This window comes from Pezoporus flaviventris, unplaced genomic scaffold (genome assembly GCF_033815535.1).
Source record: "Pezoporus flaviventris isolate CSIRO_AGI_PZ_B2104156 unplaced genomic scaffold, CSIRO_AGI_Pfla_v1 ptg000016l, whole genome shotgun sequence".
Classification (NCBI taxonomy): domain Eukaryota; kingdom Metazoa; phylum Chordata; class Aves; order Psittaciformes; family Psittacidae; genus Pezoporus; species Pezoporus flaviventris.
This window is the reverse complement of record NW_026892564.1, coordinates 7,841,349-7,854,177: the sequence shown is the minus strand read 5'-3', so window position 1 is coordinate 7,854,177 and position 12,829 is coordinate 7,841,349. Positions and strand designations below refer to the sequence as shown.

General features: G+C 35.2%; 1 protein-coding gene across 5 annotated transcripts in view; it reads left to right on the top strand.

Annotated features, from left to right (window-relative positions):
• PTPRQ (protein tyrosine phosphatase receptor type Q) overlaps positions 1-12,829 on the top strand; it is a 129,520-nt gene that overhangs the window by 82,613 nt on the left and 34,078 nt on the right. For all 5 annotated transcript variants that reach the window (XM_061454683.1, XM_061454682.1, XM_061454681.1 and 2 more), the window contains exons 44-48: positions 4,359-4,480; positions 7,829-8,015; positions 10,311-10,555; positions 11,217-11,283; positions 11,848-12,006. In XM_061454683.1, coding sequence (XP_061310667.1) covers positions 4,359-4,480; positions 7,829-8,015; positions 10,311-10,555; positions 11,217-11,283; positions 11,848-12,006 — 780 coding nt within the window. The remainder of the gene's footprint in view (positions 1-4,358; positions 4,481-7,828; positions 8,016-10,310; positions 10,556-11,216; positions 11,284-11,847; positions 12,007-12,829) is intronic.

Genomic DNA, 12,829 nt, shown 5'->3' with positions numbered 1-12,829 from the left:
TTCTGTCAAGCCTAAAGAAAACATTGCAGTTGTTATATTCAGGAAATTACAGCATTTAAGCAGAAAACTCTTAGACTTTTCTCCCAGAATATGAAACTTCAACAACAGCAAAAATTACATAAGAGAAACCCTAAATATTCTTTACAAGTGCTGAGGGTTTGACTGTTGTGCTAAAGGAGAAATACCTAATAATTCTGAATATCCAGTGTCAAAGGTGAGGATTTTAGTTGTTTATTTCAGTTGCTCATTATGAAGGTAAATTTAAGGCTACTAAAGTGCTCTGTACTGAAGGTGGTTATAGTGTTAGTCCATGGAAAATATTATAGGTTGTTCACTACCATGCAGTTCTCACATGCAAAGAAAAACTATTCAGCTTCCTGTCTTGCAGATTATCCTTACAGGAACTGTCCTACTGTCTCATAGAGTAGTTTGATGGCACTGCTGTTACTTAGCTGGTGGATTACACAAAAGCCAAATCTACTCTGCGAGATGAAATATTTTCAACATAACCTAGATTTATATAGTTACCAGTACAGAAGATCACAGTGTTGTGTCACAGTAAGGGAAAGCACAAGAAGTTTTTTCCATACTTAGGGAAACTTTGTTCCCTCTCAGTTGCACTTACGCTGAGTTTTACTTTTACGTTTATAAGGAGAATGAGATTGGCTAAACATCCTTTCTAAGCGAAAAATCATTTTGGTGAGTATGTGTTAGGTGGAAAATGAATTGCATTGAGATCACTGACCTCCTTTTGGATCTCATACAGTTACACAATGCAGTGCTTTTTGGTAAACTGCCAAGTCTCCTAATGCCAGGATATACTGAGATACAAAGGAAAATCCCAGATGTTTGAATGTCCCATGAAGGCTAGGACATAGATGCATGGGGCAAAGGGTTATGCTTCTCTTTTCAGCAGCTTCTTTCCCAATCCCTGCTGATACCTGGTTGCTTGGTAGACCTAAAGAAAAGGGTGAAAAGTAATGAGATTTCATCTCTTGTTGCATGCCCTTTCTTCTCGCAGGTTTTGCCTGAGAAAACTTGTTCTTCTTTGTTCTTTTCATTCTCTCAGAAAGTAAATATGGCCTAGTATAACATTAAATGTTTAAATGTAGGTAAAAATAACCTAGATGATTATAAAATAAAATAAATGAACCTCACACTTAATTTTTACTGGAAAAAAAGAAAAAATATGGTCTTAACCAAACCGGCAAGCATAGATTTCTGTTAGAAGACTATTCAGTCTTATTTTTGAGAATTATGCTAAATGATGGGCTATCCAGACTTATCTTAAAACTAGCACACTTAACTGCTGCCTTAGCATCAGGACACAGATGGATGGGAAAGATGACCCTGACCTCCATAAGACCCACATTCCTGTGCAAGGATAGAAGCATGATAATCAGGAAATGATGGTTATTAGTTACAGAAAATGCATTATTGTGAAAACCAGGAGAAAAGTGCTTATGAGAGGAAGTGATTGGATTATGGGGGAATGAGAGAATAAGACTAGGTCACTTCTACTGAGTAAATTGCTGTGATTTATAAGAGAAAGGGTATAGTGATATCGTGGCCTCGTATTGACTAGATTCATTTCACAAACAAACCTAAATCAGAACGTGGCAGTTAGTTACCCACTGAAGCAAACAGTTTTTTTTAAAAGACATTTTTTGTAAGACATGAGACCCATTAGACACATTTCTCTTTCTAGTTTTCTTTCTTTGTAATTATACTGGTTATTTTAGAAAATATTCCTAAATTTCAGTATCATTCAGTTGTTGCCTGATTTTGTACTTTTCATGATAAAAATAAAGCAGGCATTGATGCTTAGGTGTATTTTAGATAAGTATATTAAATGCAGCAGACTCAAAATTTTCTTGCAAAGATTTAAAAATATGCAAACTGCATAGGGGAATTATTTGTATACATAACTTGAGGTTGGTTATGCTTTAAAATTATTTCACACCACTGTTGTCTAATGCATAAACCTAAAGTGACTTCTGGAAAAAAAGATAAATTGAGAGATTAAACGCTCTATTAATGCTATAAAAAAGTAAGGAAAAATTGTCCTTGAAAACTTGGTGGATTTGGAAACTATGCTATATGTAACTTTATACTGTGTTTGAGAAATTTCACTGGGTGACAAAGGTAATAGCCCGCCATAGTTACTGAAACCATCATTTACAGTGTTTAAACAACAAGTCTGACATCATTAACTGCAAATTAAGCTTAACTTGTGCTAATTCTAGTTTTTAGGAAACATACTTGCTCTTGTATTTTATCTGTTCTAGCTCCCCAGTCAACAGCCAGCCTTCTCTGAGCAGTCTCTGCTTTCATCACCCCTCATATGCTTTCATAGTTCATTCAGTTACACTCTTCATTCAGTTGTTCACATTATTCAGTATTTTTGGGGACTGCTTCCAATGGTTGAATTTGGTCCTTCCTACGAAGTCTAGTATATTCCTGCTAATCCCAGCACAGCAATCTACCTCCTATATCCAACACCCTAAACTCTTCATATGACCTTATCAACTCTCAAGTCTCCCTGTTTTATTCTGCCACTACAGTGCAAAATTTTGACCTTCACAGTGCAAAATTTGTGGTTTATCCTCATTAATCTTTCACACATAATTTTGATAGTTACATACCTCCTTCCATGCTGTTTTTCCTTTTCCTAACCTGTTTTGTACCTAGAAAACTAAGTAGCTGAATATACACTCCAATTTTGCCCATTAAGCCCTCTTACCTAATGACTAATGGTGAAAAAATGCATATTCATGCATTGATCATGTTTGAGAAAAGAGACTGCATCTTCTGATTTGCATAGATTTTTTTTTTTATGTTTTATAACAGACTATTCACTGGTATGTGTTAATCATAGTTGCATTTTTTCCTGGTAGACAAAGGCACCATGAAGCCAAGTTCTGGAAAAATGTACTGATCTGTTGTTGGTTTTACAACAGGCTACTCACTGATATGTATCGCAGTTGTCTTTTTTTTGTAGTAGTAAGATCCCAAAAAAAGGCACCACGGATCCAAGTTCTGGCATTAGCTACACATCTATTGTCACTTCTATCTCAAATTTCAGTTTTCCTGAAATTCACCATGGTCATTATGAAAAAGTAGTACCACTTACTGGGAACTGCTGTGTTGTTATTATGATTTCATGAATTTCTTGTTCGCAAATAAGAAATAACTAGGTTAATTCACATGTCACCTTGACAGAAGGAAATCTTAGGAAAATCCCATTTCTTAATGTGAACATTCTTGCCTGCTTTTGTGTGTGTGTTTTCTGGAGTTTTTCAACATGTTAAGTATAAGTTGAAATGAAATCTAGAAATATTTTTTTTTCTGTGTAAAAATATTTGTATTATTATTTTCCAACATTGCTGGAAATTTTTTTCTAGCATGCAGACAACCAAACACAATTTCTTGTTGTTTGAATGATTTGTTTGATATAAATGTATTATACTTGCCTATTTGTCTAAATGGTTGTATATATTTTGCTCGTGTCACGTAAAATGCATATAAATAATTTGTACTTAAAAAAAACCTGTAATTTCAATTTAAGATGAAGTTGTAGGCTGTTCGTGTTCTAGAAAAGTTGTAGTAACTCCAGTGAAAGACCAGCAGGTCAAAGGAGGTGATCCTGCCCTTTTACTCTGCTCTTGTGAGACCTCACTTGGAGTATTGTGTGCAGTTCTGGTGTCCTTAACATAAAAAGGACATGGAACTGTTTTAACAAGTCCAGAGAAGGGCCAGGAGGATGATCAGGGGACTGGAGCACCTCCTGTATGAAGACAGGCTGAGGAAGTTGGGGCTGTTCAGCCTGGAGAAAAGAAGGCTGCGTGGAGACCTCACAGCAGCCTTCCAGTATCTGAAGAGGGCCTATAGGGATGCTGGGGAGGGACTCTTCATTAAGGACTGTAGTGATAGGACAAGGGGTAATGGGTTAAAACTTAAACAGGGGAAGTTCAGACTGTATGTAAGGAAGAAGTTCTTTCCTGTTAGGGTGATGAGGCACTGGAATGGGTTGCCCAGGGAAGCTGTGAATGCTCCATCCCTGGCGGTGTTCAAGACCAGGTTGGACAGAGCCTTGGGTGACATGGTTTAGTGTGAGGTGTCCCTGCCCATGGCAGGGGGGTTGGAACTAGATGATCTTAAGGTCCTGTCTTCATCGCACTGTATGCTTTGTATATGAGAAAGAAAAAGTTTTATAATTATTTAAACTGTGTATAATGTTAAATGCTTTAAAAAGTTTACTTTCAAACTGAAAAATACTCTCTACTAGCAGCTAAAATTGCTGGGTTATTTGTTGAGACTTCTTTGACCATGATTCACGTAAGTATTTTTTTCTCCAGCTCCAGACAGTCCTCCAGAAAACGTGTCTGTTTTAGCCACGTCTCCACACAGTATTAATATCACCTGGAATGAACCTGTCATCATTACGGGACCAACATGCTACCTCATAGACATTACCTCAGTAAGGCAACTCTGTTTTATTGTTGGTAATTATACAGATGATTGGATATAAACACCACAACAGATATTCTTATAGGAATTACAGGATAGACATCAACTGGATTGAAAAACAATATACTGTGTCTCTTTCCACATAAACTCCACAGAAGAATTAACTGTACATTTGTAAATTCCTTAATGGGAGATAGATTAGTTGGTATTGAAAAAAATTATGCTAATAAGAGGTCTTGGATTAAAACCAAGTGTAGCTATAAATGTATACAGAAAAACAGGAGCAGAGCTTTGCAGAGGTGTACCTCTTTCTAACAATAATGATGTTGTTTACCAGGAAAAATAAATTTTTTTTTTTTATTCTTCAAAGGAAGGAAAAGTTCTTTGTCATGATTTTACAAACCAGAGTAGAAAGCCTAGCTAAAGGAAGTGACTTGTACAAAGTTACACTGCATCAGAGTCAAGTCAAGCTAGATTTCCCACTCTTCACTTAGTGCTCTGTGCATGAGATTAGATGTAATTTGGTAGCACAGCAATAACACTTCTTCCTCCTTGATCTTTATAAGCAAAAACAGAGGCTGACTTAAGAGAAAAGCTCTAGTGGCCTTTCTCTTTTCATCCTCTACTACCCTTACAATACTCTTTAAAACAACCGTTAATAAACCTCATTTCCTGCCTGGTGGCAAGATATGAAAATTTCTAAGTTAGAGCACATGAGACGTTGTGAATAGGATATAGATTCCCTGTACTTCCAGAAATTATGCAGACAGGGATATTAGTGAAAATGGGAAGCAGTTTACCAGACTTTACCCAGGAAATCTTGCTGTTTGAGGCTTCAGGAGTCCTGAATTAGCCTGTTTGTTAGGTACCAGAGGAAAAAAAAAAAAAAAATTACTTTAAACTATGTAAAGGCTTTAAACAGAAAATTCTTTCAGTTATCTGAGAAGAGAGTAAGACTATTATGTGTATATTTTCAATGTTTCTAAATTAGGTGTAAGAATTACAGATTTGCTAAAATATTAATACTGAGATTTTTGTGCAATCAAAATTGCTAGAGTTCATTAAAAACATACCAAATATTTTTAAGCTCCTCAGTAAATCTACAAAGTAATTTATGTAATATTTAATAGATTTTTCCTATGACTGACAATTCCTAGATTATAAACAGGGTGTTACCTGATTCTACACTATGAAAATGTTGTAAATACCTTATCAATATAAGTTATAGTAAAACTCCTGATGTAAGATGAACTATGGAATGTTTTATGTGAGAACCTGCCAGCATTTGGAAGGAACTTAAAAACCTGTTTCAAATGCTCAACTTGGAGGGCTTTGGTTTTGGTTTTACGAAGTTGTTCATTGGTTTGTTTCAAACATATTTCAGGTATCTAGCTTTATGTTTAGAGATTCCTTGTAATAAGACGTTGTTTGTTTAATAATCAGTAACTACAGGTGTCAGTTCTTTAGATAATCTCAGTAGACAAATCTATTTCTTCTTAAAGGCCAATAAAGCTGTCACTATCTTTTTTAGTGAAAATTTGAGTATACATTTTATTGTCCCAGTGGACAATTTTTTATGAAGACTCCAAATTCCACAGATTTTGTGTATGTACAACTTTACTCTTTCTAATTCTCAACTGAGTGTCTAAGGATTTATAAAAATTGGCTCATAGAACAGAATAATTTCCTATTTCTACTCTGGGTATGTCTTTATTCCTAAAAGGTAATAATTAGTATTTATTAGTGAATATTGTAGAGTTCTGTTTTAATTACTAGGATGTTTCTTGCAGTTTTATAGATCAGAAAAACTAAAAAGTACTCCCTCGTTATTGTTCCTTCAAGTCGTGTTTTAGTTTGTCTTGCTGCCTACTATAATTAGAAGTAGTCCTGAACAAAACATTACTGAAAGTGAATAAGGAAGATGAACCATTAAACTTCAGGAAGAGCAAAAATGCATTTAATGATGTAGTGCTATGATTGTGTTTAGCTCTTGTAGAAATATTTATATGCCAGATTTTTCACAGTCATATAGAAAAAAGTGTTTCAGTTCTTAATTGCCCTCCCAGGAAATTAATGTCTGTTTAATCCATTAGAAAGTTTAGTTCAGGTTAAATCTCATAGGGATATATGCATATCTGTCAAATAAAAGCTATGCCTGAACTATTCTAATGTTTTAGCAGCTGCATTTAATACAGATTTCATCCAGTGGGAAAGCTAGTGTGCACCTACCTAACCCTCTCTTTTAAATTACACACTGAAGAAACAATAATGAAAACTTCATTAACTGAAGTAGTGGGAATAGACATAAAAATAATTCTGTAAGCGATACCTAATCAAATACTAGAAAAGCTTCCATTTTTTCCTTTGTATCCTTTTTTAAACTAACATTAGACTAGATTAATTGGATATAAAGGCCAGCACAGCAGTTTTTTCCACAGAACTACAGATTATTTGAGATGTAGGGATGATAGGGATCCCAGGACATAGTCCAGTCCATATCCTTCTTTGACACAGAAAAAAAGTGTACCTGAAGTCTTCCTCACAAATGATTCATTATGCTGTTCTTAAAAATTTCCAGTGCTGAAATTGCTCAACAACCCTCAATAGCTTGTTCTGGTTTTCAACTAAATAGTCGTAGTTTTAGTTGCATATTTAGGTATATCATTGCAGGTTCTGTCATTTTTAATTCTAATCATTTTTTGGTGCAAATAAAATTTCTATTTGTGTTTTCATGAAATCCAGAAACAATGGATTATCTTCAATTTAGTAACATCCTTTTTTATATTTTGAAGTCATTACTACGTTTTCTACCATTCTCTCTTTTCTAGATTGAACCCAAATTATTCTGCCTTTTAGCCTTTCTAGTGAGAATTAGTCCCTCCCCACTGTCTAATAAATACTGCTTCTGTTAATAAATCCCAGGCGGAATTGTGTTTTCTGCAATCATATCAACTTTATATATTGCTGCTCAATTTTCTTTTTGTTAACTTATATTCCAAACAGTTTCCTGCTATATAGCTGTTCATCCTCTGGATCTTTGCCCAGTTAGATTCCCATTCCAGGTCACTAGAGCTCCCCTCGCCCAGTATCTACTAAATGGTTCATGTTTGTTTGGTGGAAGACAGTACCAAACATTAATCCTAACTACATGAAGTGCTAGAGAGGGAACACATGGGTGAGATGGGAGTGTAATACCCTGTGAAAGTTTTTAGTCTTGGTACCTAGAGTGTATTTGTCAATCCTTCTATACAAATGGTTAGAAAAGTTGAAAAATAAAAGTTAAAAGAAGTGTTCGAATAGTAATATCCTGCTTTTGACTGCTTCAAGTCTTGAAATATTTTTTATTATTATTTTACAGGTAGATAATAACAATTATAAAGCTCAATTTCTGAAGACAAATGATGAGAGTAAAGTCTTAGAAATTTCTGATTTAAAAGCATTTACAAGGTATTCTGTAGTAATTATAGCCTTTACGGGGGATATTAATGCTGCACTCCATGAAGGCAAGGCTAGTTCTCCAGTAATTGTCTCCACTTTTGAAGCAGGTTTGTATTTTTCTTTACTTCACATGAATTAAACTTTGCAGGGTTTTTTTCATCTGCCAAATAAATGAGAGTTTTGAACACATGGTGCATTTTTAATGCAGATTTGTTCTCAACAGTATTTTTTCTTTAATATTTAAAAAGGTGACAGTCAACAAAAAAATGTGGTGGTGATAAATACTAAGACTTACCCTTAGTAATGCAGAGATCTTTATTTGATTCCCATAAATGTGGATGAATGGAATACAGCCATCTAGATTACTTCTACAATGTCAATGAAGAGAGGTCCTATCTGTATTAACGTGTGTATATATCTGTATTAGGAAGGGGTGACTCCCCCTGTGGAGGTAACTGTTTCCTTAAGAGAGTATTGAAAACTCCATACAATGTCTTTGGTCTTGATGCAAAATTTCAACATAAAAAAAAATAAGTGAAGTGAATCCTACCATTTATAAATGGTACCTGTACTGACTTGAGGACGTGATCTGTGTATTCGCATTGGAAGGAGGTTGCTAGTTAAGGCCCAGAGGGATATGTGCTCAAGTCAGCTGTTCCACAACTTGAAAACTAGAGAGTGAGGTGGATACTAAGGTGAAAAAAGCTGCTGATGCTGTTAAGTTACTCAGAGAAATAAAACTGAGAGATGAGAGTGAGGAACCGTGTAAGGACTTCATGACACTGAGAGGCTGTGTTACAGAAAAGTAGATAGCATTTGCTTAAGTATATATAAACATATGTACATGGGGAGTTACAGTCCTAGGTTTACATATATAGTCCCTGGTTTTGCTCTGTCTAATATCTTTGCTGCTTTTCATAGAATCATAGAATAGTTAGGGTTGGAAAGGACCCTTTTGAATTGTTCATTGAGGATATTTAAACAAGCAAACATTCCAAACAACAAAAAAGTATTTTCTGAAAAGATGCTGAAATTTTGTTTCATTCAAACTAATTATCAACAGTGTAAAAACTATAATTGCCTTATCTCTAGCGAGGTCAGCTTTTTCAGCTTTATACTCAGTTTAGTTTCAAATCTAGACCTACTACACAATGATTTATTACTTATCTTTCCTTTGACATATGAAAATCTGATGTCCGTAATGGTATGAGTGTGTGTGTATAATGTATGAGTGTATATATTTATGTATGAGTGTATATATTTATCTCGCTAATGCCTTTAATACATTACATTCTAAGAATTTCATGGCCTGTTTATGTCCCTAGGGGCTGATATGGCCCTTTACTATGGAAAAATGAATGAATATTGAATCAGGTGGTAGCTGGGTCTGGCCTGCAGACTATCTTTTTTGGTAGCCCATTCTCTTATGTAAAAATGTGATACATTAGGAGGTGCAGTAACTTTAGAGAGAAACAGTTGTTTTTTCCATATCTTGTCTCATTTGGTTTGTACAATTTAGCATATTGCTGAGTTAGGACCAGTTTACACAGACTTACTCCAGGGAAGCCTGAGTAAGCATTAGTTAGCTGGTGTAAAAAAAAAACTGGAAAAAAAAAAAGGCAATTGAATTTAAATCCGTGGCTGAGGGAATGTGTTTACCTTCAGTTTCTTGATTTCACTATTTAGAGGTCACGCTACATACTTGTCTGCTCAGGTAGAGCAATAAATAATTTAGCTGACTAGAAAGAATGTTACAGCCTTTTCTTTCAGATAGGGGTATTGGGAAAGTGATTTATATCTTTGCTGTCCCGAGAATAGGCTACTGGAATAAGCGTTTGACAAAAACTGTCTTTGGGAAAAATGTGTGTTGTGTTTGTGTCTAGGCATCAGCTAGTGGAAAGTTTTTTCCTGGAGTTAGCTGTGATAAGCAAAGGCTCTCAGGAGCATGGTGGCTCGTTTATATGTTGGGAGGCAGCTTGCTGTTGACAGGGGGCATTCACAAAAGGATATTCAAGACTAACACTTGCTTCTTGCTTGTCAACCAGTGCAAGGATTTGTTTACCCCGGATGTTTTTCAAGGTATAATGATGCCTTTAGGCTTTCTGAGTAGAAAATAAGAAGAAATTTCTCTGAGACTGCTGAGGGTGGTTTAATATTTTTTTTTTTATATTTCTGTTATTAAATGCTATCACAAAGAATAGGATTTCAATAAGTATTTAGCTTTTTATTTGTTTTTTAAATATTTATATATGTATTAAGTATTTGAGATATTTTTAATAAAAACAGAGGGTACCTATAAAATAATAGTGATATGCAAAAATGTAATTTGTAATTTTTCAGGTTTTACTCTAATTATAATAGTAGTAAACTGATTATGTATTTCATTGAAATACTCATTTCAGTGCCTGAAGATCCACCTAACAACATAACATTTCAGAAGATACCAGATGAAGTAACAAAGTTCCAAGTAACATTTGTGCCACCATCTGAATCAAATGGAAATATTCAGGTGTATCAAGCTATGGTTTACAATGAAGATGACCCTGCTGCCATCCAGATCCACAACCTTAGTGTGATTGATAAAACAGATCAATCAGTCACTGCCATGATAGAAGGACTAAAAGGAGGACATACCTATAATGTCAGTGTAAGAACTGATACTTTTTCTTTGGATTTTTTCTCTGAGAATGAGAAATTAATCTGAATAGGGAGCTCAAACCTAGGCTAAATATGAAATTTTCATAGTGTTAGCTGGGGCATGAATCTGACATGTGTTAGCTGACATGTGAAGGGATACAAGTCTGAGGAATGATGGGAGCAATCAAGAGGGCAGAGTGAGTAGAAGCAAGACACATCATCAATGGTTAGCTTTGTACTCTGGACCACCAGTTCATGTGCTAGCAAAGCAACCTGTGACATATTTATGCAGGTATAAGACTAAATCTGTCCCTTAATTCCACTACTAGCATTGTTCATTTGGCACAGATGAAAGGTCCAGTGCTGCAAGGGGAGCTTGCTAGGAGTGTGTGCATGAAGTCCTTTCAAATAATCAGAGACTAGAACATGAAAGAAGGCAACAAAACTCTTTTAAGTGGTCTTGTTTTTCTCCTTTTTGTAAGAGTTACATTACAAGCGATGAAGTGTTACTGAATTTAGGATTGTAAATAAATATGAAGTAAGTTCTAGCAAAGTGTGAATGACAAGAAGAGTGTTTAACCATTCATTGTTGGTTCAAATATATCCAGATTTGGCCACATTGAAGCTATTGCAAATACTAATTTTAAAAAGTGTTGGTTTTTTTTTTTAAGGTATATGCAATTAACGGTGCTGGTGCAGGGCCAAAAATTCAATTGAAAATAACCATGGATATCAAAGGTATGTCTCATAAAGTGTCCTTTAGCTGAAATCTCTATAAATGCTGAAGAAATTGCTTTTCTACCTATGACTATACAGCTGTGTGCCTTTGTCTATTATATAGAGCCTGCATAATGTAGGAATGGGAAGACAGAACTAATGGACTTTTATTGCAGTGCTCAGTTTTGCTCCCTGTCACTGATCATATGCTATCTGTATCTGAATGATAGTATAAACCATGTGCAGACTTGGTGAAGCAATCATGTTGACTTCAGTATTTTAGTTACCATCAGCGAACAGCTTAGAAGAATATCGCAGAGTTATTGTGAAGTATACAGTGTCACAGTTGTGGAAATAAATAGTCATTGATCGAAATTTGTTGAAAAACTGAGACTCGATCTTTTTATTGTTTTCTCTTTGAATGGAAAACTGATATGAAGAGTTATTTATTAGAACACAGGTTGTAGAGGCTTAAGGCATTAAGCAGGACATTAGGTTGTCGTGAAAATATGCTGAAGATTTGTCCTGCATAACACAGCTATGTGCCTGAGCAAAACTCTGTGGTATATCTTTGTTTAAAAACAGAACCACCACGACCTAAAAAGAAGCCAGCACCAGTTTATGACACCAATGGGGCATTACTCGTCACAGACACAACAATGACGATCAGAATGCCCGTATGTTATTACAGTGATGATCATGGCCCTATCAAGAAGATTCAAGTTCTTGTTGTGGAAGCTGGAGGTAGAATTTTATAAATTCTCTTGAAATCTGTTTTCAAGGTGTTTTATTTCTTTACCTTCAGGTTGTTTGTCTTTTCTCTTGTGTTTCTTTTCTTGGGTCTCAGTAATTTCACGTTAGAAAGCAATAAACAAAGTCACTTTAGCTGTGGCAACAGTACTTAGAGCAAAGGTCTTTCGCAAGACCTGTGGGCCGACTACTGGATTTTGGGAATGCTTGACAACTAAGAGTCATCCATGCTGTTTTAAGTCACCAGTGTTATTCTGGGCCTATTGTTTTCGTTACATCTCTTTATTTCCAATTTCCTTGGGAAAAAATATACATTTGACATTTTTGAAAGATAAATAAATCTGAAACATTTTATTACAAGGTTATTCTTCTGTTGCTATTAGTGTTGCCTGTAAATGTAAAATATCAACTGCAGTCATGTGCAGTTGATGTTTCCATTTCATAACAGGGAAAAGGAATTTATATAAATCCCTTCTGTAGACTGTGGGTTAGAATGTGTATTTCCTTGTATGGACATAAGAACAATGCCAGAATACTCTTTTGAGTGACTGCCCACCAATGCGAGTGGGAGTTTCATGATAGGACATCATATAGTCAGGGTTACTTTACCTAATAAGGACAAATTCCAGGTATTTAATTAATTTGTTTTGCTTACTTTCAAAGTATAGAAGTAAAGCATCCACATTAAGTGAATGCACATTAAGTCTCTCACCTTTTTCTGAATTTTGCCTTTTAGCACTGATCCTACAGGCATTTACTTTGTAGCTATTGCTGTGAAATTTCGCTTGAGCTGATTGATATGCAAATACCATGTTAA